The 14181-nt window shown below is 38.7% G+C and overlaps 1 protein-coding gene across 1 annotated transcript in view; it reads right to left on the reverse strand.

The window, feature by feature from the left end:
• The window catches only part of septin9b (septin 9b), a 74003-nt gene extending 70199 nt beyond the window's left edge, over positions 1-3804 (reverse strand). The window contains exon 1 of the mRNA XM_085277217.1: positions 3591-3804. Coding sequence (XP_085133343.1) covers positions 3591-3618 — 28 coding nt within the window. The 5' untranslated portion in view covers positions 3619-3804. The remainder of the gene's footprint in view (positions 1-3590) is intronic.
• Between the last annotated feature and the right edge of the window lie 10377 nt (positions 3805-14181).

A 14181-nucleotide genomic window follows, 5' to 3' on the forward strand; every position in this document is an offset into this window, starting at 1 on the left:
TAAAGTGATAAGGATTATATGAACTGGAAAACTTGGCAGCCTGACTCTAAGGTAGTGAATTAAACAGACGCATACCGATGAATACCAAAGTCTCCAAAGGCGGCCTTATTATCACAGGGAGAAGTAGTGAATGCAGTCCAGGCCAATATGTGACTCAGACTGAAGGGAATCTAGCTTAGCTGTCACTAAAGAGCCATTGTTAGGAAGAAATAAAGAGCTGCATTGACTTCCCTCATCTGCTCTTTCTCTAGGGGACCTACTGGTGTGGTTTAGTGGGAGGCTGCATGATGTGGAATTTAAAGTGTGATGGGTTTTTAAAGAAATCAGTTAGACTCAATAGTGCTAACTTCTGAGCAATATCTATAAGCTAAAGGGAGCGAGCAGCTAGCTAGTGGTACAATCACCATAACAGTGGGTAAAGACCGTGATGTTGAAAATCTATTGTTACCATGTGCAAGTGACATGTTTAGATTTCACGCTTTGCTTTTCCAAAGCATGAAATGGACACACATGCAGAAGCTGCATTACCAGCAGGGAGAGATAATATATTTAACACCAAGAGATCGCTAGTGAACAAAAAAGGTAAGAAGTACATTCCAGGGTCCTTCATCGCCAGAAACGATTAGGCCGTGCAGTTAATGTGTATTTAAATGTAAATGTGTTAATAATGTCTGTTTAAAATGCTTTCGCATTATTATTTTTATGTTAACTGTGCTGTTAAAGCTCATTAATCTTTAGATCCAGTCTTAATGTCCAAAATCCAACCTGTTCTCATGGATAGATTGACGTTCCCCATTCTTTATCAATAGTTTTAGGTTGCTGACAAATAAAAAACAAAACGTTATATTAATAACTGTTTGTCTGTACTGACTTAATAGAGGCCAATTATATTTACAGAAAGGTATTCTGGTCAATGACAGTACTTCTGTCTTAAATTGTATTATGTACAAAATTTTTAAGGAAAATAACATTTTAACATGACAGTTACATTTAATAAACATTTGCTAAACGTCTGACTGCTGGTATACAAATACTCACATGAGAAGTATAGCATGTACTAACAAAAATCAGCTCACTCTACTGTATATTGTAGTGAGTGGGCCATGCCTCCCACTACATGTAATCCAGCAGGCTAAATCCTGGCCATCATCGGGCTGGTGCACTGCAGAGAAGTTGACTCATTAATAATTTGCCATTTCCTTATAATATAAGAAAAGGTAGGACTGTGTACTCAAAATAAAGCTGTGCCCATTGCAGTGTCCTTTGATATATCAACTTCAAAGCACTGCAGTAGAGATTTTGAGAGACAAAACAAAATTCCTATAAAAACATGTGTGCAATGTGAAATTAATTATCAGCTGCACATTTTTCAGTGTCCTGTATTTCGTCCACAAGTCGACATCTCCTGCTTCATTGCATTTTTCTGTGAAATCTTCTATTCAAGTCGAGCAAATACACACAACCAGCCCTCAGCAAAAATCCACCATTAAAAAAAAGTCCATTCAAGCTTAGGCTGTTTTCAAAAAGCATGACAATATATATCACAGCTGACTGGGATCTCTCATGCATAGGAAGAGCAAGAGAAAAAAGACAACAGTGCTTCTTTGACTCCGCTGGATCTCACTGTTCATTGAGGTTTACATTACATGAAACTACAGAACAACATGTGCACCTCCAGTTCAACAAGCCCAACAGACTGTTAGTCTTACCGGACTTTAATAAATCAGAACAACATAACATAATCTTATATGTGACCTGACCAGGAACAACACAACGGTCCCACTTAAGAGTATAAAATTCAGCATCAGGTACCAGGAAAATGAGAGAACCTTCCGACACTTCCCAAAAGTTGCTCTTTCTGAAAGCATTGGCATTTTTCAGGCATATTCAGTGGGACTTTTTAACCTTAGCTTTGAAGGTATGTTTAAAGTAATTACAAAAAATGAAAGATTTTACACATCAATGGTCTGTTATCTTAGGCTGTTTGAACTAATGCACCAGATCATAGCTACACTCCAGAATACATCCGCACAACTTCACACATCTGCACTCCCAGTAATGTTACACTTCAACTAAAACTTTGCAAAAAAGATATGCAAAATGAGAAAGACCAAAAAACTTCCCGTTAAAGCATATTTATTAGGGGAAATGCATTTTCAATACTACTAATTGGGTTCTCTCTCAGTTCAGCCATGAATGCTCTAGCCTGGGAGAAAATCTGACACCTTAAGGTCATGATGCTGCGTGAAAAAAAAACGCTGGAGTTACAAGCTTTGAGCTAAAAAGGGGTGAGTGCGGCTGCCAGGTCTTATGGGTTTTCTTTTTCTGGAGGGAGAGCAGACTAGACACTCTAATGATCAAAGTGTACAGAGACCTTTGAGAGAAAATGTTTGCGTTATTCACTCAGCAGTGATAATCCTCCTAGGCTGCTTTCTCTGGTAAGTGTTTGAAAAAACACTGGACACTGTTTATTTCTGCCCGCCTCTTCAGTAGTCTCACCATATACTAAGCTAGTGGAACCACAAGCTGTTAAATATAACACAGTCACAGTAATCACTGAATGTGATTGTATAGTAATACTGTGTCAGTGCAGGTGTAGCCATGAATAGATCCATATGCACTTTTCCCACAACTTTATTCCCTAAACAGTCAAGCACTAATTTATTATTGAGCCCTGTGAAGTTGGAAGACTCCTCAATGCATTTCTTTCCTTATCAATGTAAACACATAGACAGAAATAAAGTTCTGGCTATTGTTTTATTTCAGTTTTCTTATTTTCAGAGCCTGAAGCGTTAAGTGTCCAAGCACTTACAGTGTGGACCTTGTCTCCTGTTTTCAACACAAGCCCCAACAGCATCAGCTTGTGCCACATATTTTCGTGTTTAATCTAGAGCATGTTATTTTCCCCCCCAGAGCCCATCCTGAGTTCCCAATGTTAAAGGAGAGTGAACACACAGATGGGGCTTGAGCAAGGCCAGAGACATGTTGTATAACACGCACACACTATGTTGTGCCATGCACTTACAAGGCAGGGTCCCACATATAGGCTACACAAAACCATTTAGTCTGACATCATGCGCAAGCAAACGTCAGAAATGATTGTTAACGCAGACACACAGACAGCAGCGAGTCCAGGAAGGCAGCTCAGCCTGAAGGGTCCATTCCATCCATTCAGAAGGTCAGACTGGGAAGGACAGATGATGCACATCAGACTGTAAAGGCCAGGAGACCCTGAGGTGCTCCCGTGAGTGCTGCTACCTCAGCCACAAAACAGATTGGACCAGAACAACAGATGTGGTAAATCCCAAGTCAGAGTTTAAGTAGTTGAAGAACTATAAAAAAGATAACCTGGATTTATAGAATTTAAGATGTAAGACCTACAAAAAAAGCTACAATTATCTAAGATATATCAGAAATGTACGTTTAAGTACTTGACTGCAGTATTACAATATGCAAAACTTTAAAAGTATATAATAAATCTTTTTTTTCCCAGTCTGTGCCATTAATTACACACAAAAATCACTCTTGTAATTACTTTTTGAAGAGTTTAGTGCACGTGATATTTCAAAGGATGCTTTTTCGTGACTCACCTGTACCCGAATTTTGAGCTTTCTTCATGCTCTGCGTTTCCTGCTGGTGCACTTCAGGTATTCGTCAGTAAAAGCAGAGAAGCTGCAACTGTCGGTCGTCCTTCTCACCACGTCGACCAAAGAAACTGGAGTTGACTTTGTTGCCTCAGTTTCCCCGCACTTGTTCTTGTGCAGAAAGCTGAGTGCGTGACGACACTGTGTGACTGCAGGCAGTGCTGATGCAGATATGCCTCAATGATGTGCACTTTAGTGGGATGTTGAGAATCTCGAGACCGCAAGACCATGTTAAAAGAAACGTGAGCGCACGAGGGGGCGGGTGGAGAGGTCCACTGACGCGCTTTTACGCACGTATCCAAAGAGGAGATAACAGGATCTATCCAGTGTTGGGCAGCTTACCCCAAGGGAAATTTGTTTACTTAGTCACACTGATATAAAATCTATGTGACAAACGCATCAGAGATATAAGGGAGTTCATCCTGAAGCCATTTTCTTTGGCAAAAAACAAATAAGCAACCGGCTTTGCTTCAGTGGTTATTGTCAGGGTGGAAGTTTAGCACCAAGGAAGCTAGTAGGCTGTATCCGTTACAGGCTTATGTGATGCTAAGGAAATATTTCCCACATACTTCCCATTAGAAAGAAGAAAATGAACACATATTTTTCTGACCTACCAAAACTCACATTTTCTCCTTTTTATGTAGAGTTAAACCAGTCTAAATGCAGTCATGTTTAAACGATCACTCAGGAAGACACGATATACATTAACATCAGCCATGAATATGAGAAGTATGTTGAAGTGCTGTGAAATGCTGCTCTCTTGTGGTTGGATGTGTCACAGCTGGTGTTAGGACCACATTGGGAGTTTTGGTTGAACCACATAGTCAAACCCAATAAGCCTAAATATAATTAAGCGTCTATTACAAGTAAAAGCAATGCGGCCTGAATAATATTCTGAATACAATTTTAAGTAATAAAAGCATTTTATTAATATACAATCCTGCAGTATAATGTTCTACCATGAATCTTGTAAGAATCTGGCAAGAGATTTCCCTAAAACAAATGTACTTTATTCAAAGGTAGGTTAACACAAAACTATAAATCGGTGTGGAGCTCAGGAATGTGTGAGAGAGTGTGCGTGTGAGTGTTGCATGCTGTAAAAAGTGTTTAGGCTGTCAGCTAATCAAAACTAGAACTAGAAAAGTACAGTGGGGCAAAAAAGTATTTAGTCAGCCACCGATTGTGCAAGTTCCCCCACTTAAAATGATGACAGAGGTCAGTAATTTGCACCAGAGGTACACTTCAACTGTGAGAGACAGAATGTGAAAAAAAAATCCATGAAGCCACATGGTAGGATTTGTAAAGAATTTATTCGTAAATTAGGGTGGAAAATAAGTATTTGGTCACCTCAAACAAGGAAAATCTCTGGCTCTCACAGACCTGTAACGTCCTCTGTAAGAAGCTTTTCTGTCCCCCACTCGTTACCTGTATGAATGGCACCTGTTTGAACTCATCATCTGTATAAAAGACACCTGTCCACAGCCTCAAACAGTCAGACTCCAAACTCCGCCATGGCCAAGACCAAAGAGCTTTCGAAGGACACCAGGAAAAGTATTGTAGACCTGCACCAGACTGGGAAGAGTGAATCTACAATAGGCAAGCAGCTTGGTGTGAAAAAATCAACTGTGGGAGCAATCATCAGAAAATGGAAGACATACAAGACCACTGATAATCTCCCTCGATCTGGGGCTCCACGCAAGATCTCATCCCGTGGGGTCAAAATGATCATGAGAACGGTGAGCAAAGATCCCAGAACCACACGGGGGGACCTGGTGAATGACCTGCAGAGAGCTGGGACCAAAGTAACAAAGGTCACCATCAGTAACACACTACAACGGCAGGGAATCAAATCCCGCAGTGCCAGACGTGTTCCGCTGCTGAAGCCAGTGCATGTCCAGGCCCGTCTGAAGTTTGCCAGAGAGCACATGGATGATACAGCAGAGGATTGGGAGAATGTCATGTGGTCAGATGAAACCAAAGTAGAACTTTTTGGTATAAACTCAACTCGTCGTGTTTGGAGGAAGAAGAATACTGAGTTGCATCCCAAGAACACCATACCTACTGTGAAGCATGGGGGTGGAAACATCATGCTATGGGGCTGTTTTTCTGCCAAGGGGACAGGACGACTGATCCGTGTTAAGGACAGAATGAATGGGGCCATGTATCGTGAGATTTTGAGCCAAAACCTCCTTCCATCAGTGAGAACTTTGAAGATGAAACGAGGCTGGGTCTTCCAACATGACAATGATCCAAAACACACCGCCCGGGCAACAAAGGAGTGGCTCCGTAAGAAGCATTTGAAAGTCCTGGAGTGGCCTAGCCAGTCTCCAGACCTCAACCCCATAGAAAATCTGTGGCGGGAGTTGAAAGTCCGTGTTGCTCGGCGACAGCCCCAAAACATCACTGCTCTCGAGAAGATCTGCATGGAGGAATGGGCCAAAATACCAGCTACTGTGTGTGCAAACCTGGTAAAGACCTATAGTAAACGTTTGACCTCTGTTATTGCCAACAAAGGTTATGTTACAAAGTATTGAGTTGTATTTTTGTTATTGACCAAATACTTATTTTCCACCCTGATTTACGAATAAATTCTTTACAAATCTTACCATGTGGATTCATGGATTTTTTTTTCACATTCTGTCTCTCACAGTTGAAGTGTACTTCTGGTGCAAATTACTGACCTCTGTCATCATTTTAGGTGGGGGAACTTGCACAATCGGTGGCTGACTAAATACTTTTTTGCCCCACTGTATATATCAGATGCTGGAAATGAAAGACAGCATGAGCACATGAACAGTTTTTATAGTCTGACAGGCTGAGGTGAACTATGTCAACTGGGGAAACTCCCATGTTAGAAGAATACACGTTGAAGTTGGACAGGAAGGCTCAAGGACACTAGAAAGAGCATCACAAATTTAATTTTTGTGTGGCAACAAAGACAACAAACAGAGATAAAAGAGTGACATATGAAATATTTGAATTAAATAACACTTTTAGAAAAGATGTGAAAGAAACAGATTAGATAGAATTTACATTCCTTTGTTACTGTACAGATGAAATAATCAGAATGATGCTTTATTACACATTAGCCTTCAGAAGTATTTGCCTCATAATCAGTTACAAATAGTTTGATAACCTTGATGCTGTAGCAGTGTAGGTAAAAGATACTGTAGCATAGTATTTTCTATAGGGTTTAAAGTCACTGCGTGTAAAAGTTTCAAAGCTAGATGGGAGTAAATATAGACTGTACCTCAAAATGGTCTGTAAAAATGTCTGCAAAATCAATAAAACAAATAGCACAAACTATATTTTAACTCTGAATAATATCAATACTCAGAATAAATTAAACAAAATATGTGTCAATTAAATATTTTGCAATATTTTATGCTTTTACTCTTGAGTCTCCTCAAAAACGGTGGCACTCTGGGTAGGCTGTCAGTCCACGTTTCACCTCAGCTGTTAATAAGCCAGGTAAGAAACATCTATATCTATTTTCTCTGGAGGAGTCAGTGAAGCTAACTTTGGCTATGTCTTTCCTTAGCCTTTTCTTGGTGAAACATAGGTACAGTGGCTTGCAAAAGTATTCGGCCCCCTTGAACTTTTCCACATTTTGTCACATTACAGCCACAAACATGAATCCATTTTATTGGAATTCCACATGAAAGACCAATACAAGGTGGTGTACACGTGAGAAGTGGAACGACAATCATACATGATTCCAAACATTTTTTTACAAATAAATAACTGAAAAGTGGGGTGCGTAATTATTCAGCCCCCTGAGTCAATACTTTGTAGAACCACTTTTTGCTGCAGTTACAGCTGCCAGTCTTTTAGGGTATGTCTCTACCAGCTTTGCACATCTAGAGACTGAAATCTTTGCCCATTCTTCTTTGCAAAACAGCTCCAGCTCAGTCAGATTAGATGGACAGCATTTGTGAACAGCAGTTTTCAGATCTTGCCACAGATTCTCGATTGGATTTAGATCTGGAATTTGACTGGGTCATTCTAACACATGGATATGTTTTGTTTTAAACCGTTCCATTGTTGCCCTGGCTTTATGTTTAGGGTTGTTGTCCTGCTGGAAGGTGAACCTCCGCCCCAGTCTCAAGTCTTTTGCAGACTCCAAGAGGTTTTCTTCCAATACTGCCCTGTATTTGGCTCCATCCATCTTCCCATCAACTCTGACCAGCTTCCCTGTCCCTGCTGAAGAGAAGCACCCCCAGAGCATGATGCTACCACCACCATATTTGACAGTAGGGATGGTGTGTTCAGAGTGATGTGCAGTGTTAGTTTTCCGCCACATATAGCATTTTGGGCAAAAAGTTCCATTTTGGCCTCATCTGACCAGAGCACCTTCTTCCACATGTTTGCTGTGTCCCCCACATGTTTGTGGCAAACTGCAAACGGGACTTCTTATGGTTTTCTGTTAATAATGGCTTTCGTCTTGCCACTCTTCCATAAAGGCCAACTTTGTGCAGTGCACGACTAATAGTTGTCCTATGGACAGATTCCCCCACCTGAGCTGTAGATCTCTGCAGCTCGTCCAGAGTCACCATGGGCCTCTTGGCTACATTTCTGATCAGCGCTCTCCTTGTTCAGCCTGTGAGTTTAGGTGGACGACCTTGTCTTGGTAGGTTTACAGTTGTGCCATACTCCTTCCATTTCTGAATGATTGCTTGAACAGTGCCCCGTGGGATGTTCAAGGCTTGGGAAATCTTTTTGTAGCCTAAGCCTGCTTTAAATTTCTCAGTAACTTTATCCCTGACCTGTCTGGTGTGTTCTTTGGACTTCATGGTGTTGTTGCTCCCAATATTCTCTTAGACAACCTCTGAGGCCGTCACAGAGCAGCTGTATTTGTACTGACATTAGATTACATACAGGTGCACTCTATTTAGTCATTAACACTCATCAGGCAATGTCTATGGGCAACTGACTGCACTCAGACCAAAGGGGGCTGAATAATTACGCACACCCCACTTTGCAGTTATTTATTTGTAAAAAATGTTTGGATTCATGTATGATTTTCGTTCCACTTCTCACGTGTACACCACCTTGTATTGGTCTTTCATGTGGAATTCCAATAAAATTGGTTCATGTTTGTGGCTGTAATGTGACAAAATGTGGAAAAGTTCAAGGGGGCCGAATACTTTTGCAAGCCACTGTATATCTTCTGAAAGTGCAGACATGACTAAAAACTTACCTCCATGGCATGCAACTGTCTACGCGTCCCTTTCTCCTCTGGTTTTGGTGTACTACGTATATGGTTGGTCTTTGGCCACATATATAAAAGCAGAGCAACAATGTCCATCTCAGCTGCAAAACTATACCCATTCCTATCTTTTTTTAATGGACTAATTCTAATTAATCATGAGAATCCATTAATTGGCCGAAGATCTATTTACACACTAAGTGTATATTTTTAAACACAATAGTCTATTTTCTATTAAATAAGCAAAAAAAAGAAAAGAAAAAGAAAAACGATTGTGTGTACCAACTCCTTTATCTATTTGGAGTACTTGTGCTTCATTATTCAAATATAGACCAATACTATACAATGAAATATGACAGTGAAAATAATGCTGATCAATACTAAGAATGATTTGAAATAATTCAAGTGGTTTCGATTAACCAGTGTTTAAAAAATGTAAAAAAAACCAAAAACAAATTAATGTTTGACATTTTGACCTGTGATTGAAATGACTTCATGAGACTTCAGTGAGCCAACAACATTTGACTGCATTACTAATCAAACTCATAGGGACTTGAGTTTGATTAGTGCCCTGAGACAGGGGAGAGGTCACTCTTGGTCATGACTTCGTAAACGTCATTGGATTCTTGCATCGAACGTCTTGGTCTTATGTTGTCACTACACTTTTGTTTCACCTGTTGGTAGTAAAACACCAAAAAAGTTTGTATACAAGTTTGTATACATACATACATATATATGTGTGTGTGTGTGTGTGCGTGCAAACATCTGCAGCTGCACTCTAAGATGCAAACAGAGCAGTCAGTGGTTTTAGATGTTATCATGAACTCAGGGCAAGAAGATTTATAATGATTACAGCAGTTCTAAGCATTTGCGGTGATTCTGATAAATGTGAAAACTTACTGTATCTGCAGCTATACAAAATAACCACTGCTGCACATGATAGCTTGCAGAGCATGACCTTACTTTAAAACCTTTAAGCAGACAGAACTGAACTCACCTTTTGAATGATCAATAGGATGAAGACTACGATTAACAGCACGCCCAAGACACCAATGCTGATGATCAACACCAAGATGTGCTGGTCATCTTGTCCAGGATGTGCTGTGAAAAATATAGGAAAATTGGATATTTGCTTATACAAGCTGTGGTATTTTAGTGCAGCTACACAAGAAATTTGCTGTAATTTTTTTTTTCTGGTCGCACGTCTTTAAATGTACTGTTTTTACTCTTTGCAATGCAATACAGAATTCTCTGAAACCCTGAAGAGAGGTCATCTAAAACTAAACTGTATGTATCATATAGGCAAGCAGTAAAATAAAAATAAGGGTGGACTAATTTATGTCAAATTAGAACCACAACTCCTGTTTATTTTGCAGCCAACTGCAAAAAATCATAGAAATTTGGCTATTTAAAACCAATAACGGTGTACTGAACTCACTCGTGGTTATCTTGGGTGTATTTTCACAGGAACAGTTCTCCACTACATGTACCCCTGTGCAAAATGAAGGAAAATGCAGGTTACACCAAATGTCTCAAATCTTGCAGCTGCCCTTAAAATATTTACACGACAATCTTTTGTACTTTTCCATCAATAAATTTTCTGCTTGTTAAATAATTCTCAGAAACCATAAAAAACCCAGAAAGAGAAGAACATTAAAAATTATTAAAATACTGGTAGACTAGTGATATTTTCTTTTTCACATCATTTTAAAAACTGAAAGAAATATTAAAACAATATGAAAGACAATAATAAAAGTAAGAGTCTTTTATTTATATAATTTAGCCCATTGGAGTTAAATTTTGGCTGTAAAGAAGCTGAGATCACATTCAAGTGTAATGTCGCCACTGCATAGGTTATGATATTGCTTTTTCTTGGATATTTCTGCAATTTCTCACCTTCACAAAATTCAAGATTACAAAACATTGCATAGATTTGCATATTCAACAGACAATGTCCTGCATTTGGCCAGCTCTACAGAGATGCGAGTTACAGGATAAAAATAGAGAGTTTTTAAGAAGAAGGGTAAAAAACAACAACACACCTCTTATAAAAACTGTGTAGACTTTGCACTCAGCACTTTTGTCTACTGATTCTTTGTAGACACAAGTGTAGACACCAGAATCATCCACAGTCAGATTAGTCACGGTGATGCTGTGGTTCATGGGAGCTCCGTTTGACTCAATCCTGCCTTTGAATCTCGATCGCACAGAAACTTTGCTGTTTACCTGGTTGATATAGTAATACACCTCATTCTGTTCAGTAAACCTATGATACAGATACATCCCGGTATATCGACTATTGTTTTGGGGGCATTCTTCTGAGGAACATTTCAAAGTGATGCTCTCACCAGGCTCTGTGATGATTATAGTGCTCTCTGTTATTAAAAAAAAAGACAAAATATCTGATTAGTTGGTGTAAAAATATATAATATAATATAATATAATATAATATAATATAATATAATATAATATAATATAACATAATATAATATAATATATAAACGTCAACATTAATAAGTCAGTATGGATAAAAATATCTTTGTCTGATGATTTTGTAAATATTGTTCCAAGCAGTCTTGAACTATACCAACACAAGAAAATATTATAAGAAAAGTAAATGGACATACCTGAATAGCAATAATAACAAATCAATAATATGGCCCAACAGAGTTGTACCATCTCTGCAGCACTAACAGCATAAAGTCTCTGTTTCAAACACAATGCGCATACTTATGCACCAGTTCAGACAACAAGCAGTGTTTCCTGTATGGTTTTTGATGTAGATCAATGATGTGTGCATCCTGTGAGATTAAATCATTCATTACATTCACTCATTTAGACAGCGTGTAGCTTTATGTAACACTCTGAAAATGTGTACAAATAAAACAAAGGTTTACAAATGTATAAAGAACTCAATAAAACAAATAAGACACGTAAATATGCCAAGCATTAAAAAGCAAAAGAGGGGGAACTCAATTCATCAACAATAGTTTTAATTCATGCTATTACTACGAATCCCAAAAAGTAATAAAACTATTCATATAGTTAGTTATTCATTCATGTAGGAATTCTTTTCATGTATAAACCATGAATTCTGCCATAATGGAGCCAGAAGATACATTTACGTTTAGTTCCAGGATTGATACAAAGTACTGAATTCATCCTCCTTGTCTAACTCGAACACCAACTCATAAATATTGCTTTCCAGTATAGTCTGCTAGTGAGAAAGCCTCTCTAGCAGAATGATTCATGTGGATTAAATGGTCATTTTAGCCACATGAATCCCTGGGATTTTATTCCTGGATTAAAGACTTATAAAAGCAGGAAACATGTGGTTAATACTAGTGCCCAAATATTTGGTATATTGAGTACATTAATTGATACACTAGTGAAAAACAGCAACATCCTTCTCACAGAGCTGATCTGAGATGGAGTTAAGATTTCTCTGTTATGTTTAACAGGCATAAACCAAAAAAGGAATCATAAACACACACCTTTTATATTTATATGTATATTTATACCTATATCCCTATATTTATCTATTTATGTTCATATTTATCTATCACTATCTCTGTTTCTACACTCATTTATATGAGTGGTTATGATGTTGTATATTTGCTGCCATGACAACTCTGCCCTCTTGTGGGCAAAGTGGAGCAAAAACTGAAGATATAGTTTTACACGATCGTGCAAAAAATCCATGCATTTTCAGGTCAGGCCCCTCTTCTGTGGAACCAGCTTCCAGTTTGGATTTGGGAGACAGACACTATCTCTACTTTTAAGATTAGGTTTAAAACTTTCCTTTTTGCCAACGCATATAGTTAGGGCTGGGTCAGGTGACCCTGAATCCTCCCCTTAGTTATGCTGCAATAGGTGTAGACTGCTGGAGAATTCCCATGATGCATTGAGTATTTCCTTTTCAGTCACCTTTCTCACTCACTATGTGTTAACAGACCTATCTGATGAATCACACTTGTTATTAATCTCTGGCTCTCTTCCACAGCATGTCTTTCATCCTGTCGTCCTTCACCCCAACCAGTCGCAGCAGATGGCCCCGCCCTAATGAGGGAAGTAGGTACACATGGGGAAGCAGCTGACACACATGAAAATAACGACATCACAGGGGAAACATAAAGCTAAACACACTGAACACAGGACCTCTTCAAAATAAAACAGGAAACATAATGAAACGCAGACATGACTACACGAACCTGACGACAAAAGACATGCAGACATGAAACACATGAAGGGCAAGGGAGACTTAACATAGGGCTGAAGACACAAGCGGAGTCTAATAACAAAGAACTGTAACGGCAACCTAAGCATAATAGAGATGAACTCAGAAAACCTAAACGACTTAAACATAGAAATAAACTAAAACTCAAAACTCAGGGTCAAAAGACCCAGGATCGTGACAAAATAATCATAATTACAATGCACCAAAATCTTTTAAAACAGGTCTTTTTGTTTGTCCCCAAAGCAAAGGATCTGGGCTAATGTCAGAGTCATCTCTGATTACTTAGTGATGACTGATTACAGAGCGCCTGAGCTCCCTCCTGGGGAGTGCAGTAATTTCCAGTAAGAATAAGCATATTAAATAAATTGCTGTAATAATATAAAGATAAATGAGCTAATGTATAATTTCTGATAGGGGTGGAGGGCATACAACTTTTAGGTAGATACAAACTAAAGGATTATAAATCCTTAAATGTAGTCATCTCTCTGCACCATTCAGATATTGTCGTGCACATGGAGTGAATTGATTGTTTAGCTCTTAAGCATGATAATGTTTGACATTTTGTCTCAGTTATTTTGATTGAAATTACTACATTGTTAAAACAACATCAACAACAACAAAAAGAAAATCCTTAGATTTAACGGCACTGCAAAGGAAACTCCTCTGGAGCTGATGGAGGTTGCACACCAGTGTTCGTATAACTTTGATTACAAAATCAGTGGATTGCCCTGCAGCTACTCCATTGTTTCACCTGTCAATAGTAAAACAAGACTGCAGTGATTGTGTGTGTGTAGTATAACAATTTTAACAGATTTCAAAACGATTTATTCCAGAAAAGATTAATTTTAAGCAGAAGGACATGAGCTTACCCTCTGGACGATGAATATGATGAATGTTATGACTAACAGCATGCCGAGGACACCAGTGCTGATGATTAAGACCAGTAGTAGATAACGCTTTTTTGCGGTGGTCTGGAGCTCTTCTCGGTTTGTACATGCATTTCCTGTGAAAATATAGGAAGACATGGGTTATAACAAATTAGTTGTTTTCCTGTAATTACACTATAACTCTGGGGTACATCTTTTATTAGA

Source organism: Mchenga conophoros, linkage group LG6 (assembly GCF_057382185.1).
Source record: "Mchenga conophoros isolate Kocher_MC1m ecotype Shallow Benthic linkage group LG6, M_conophoros_male_GT1.1, whole genome shotgun sequence".
Classification (NCBI taxonomy): domain Eukaryota; kingdom Metazoa; phylum Chordata; class Actinopteri; order Cichliformes; family Cichlidae; genus Mchenga; species Mchenga conophoros.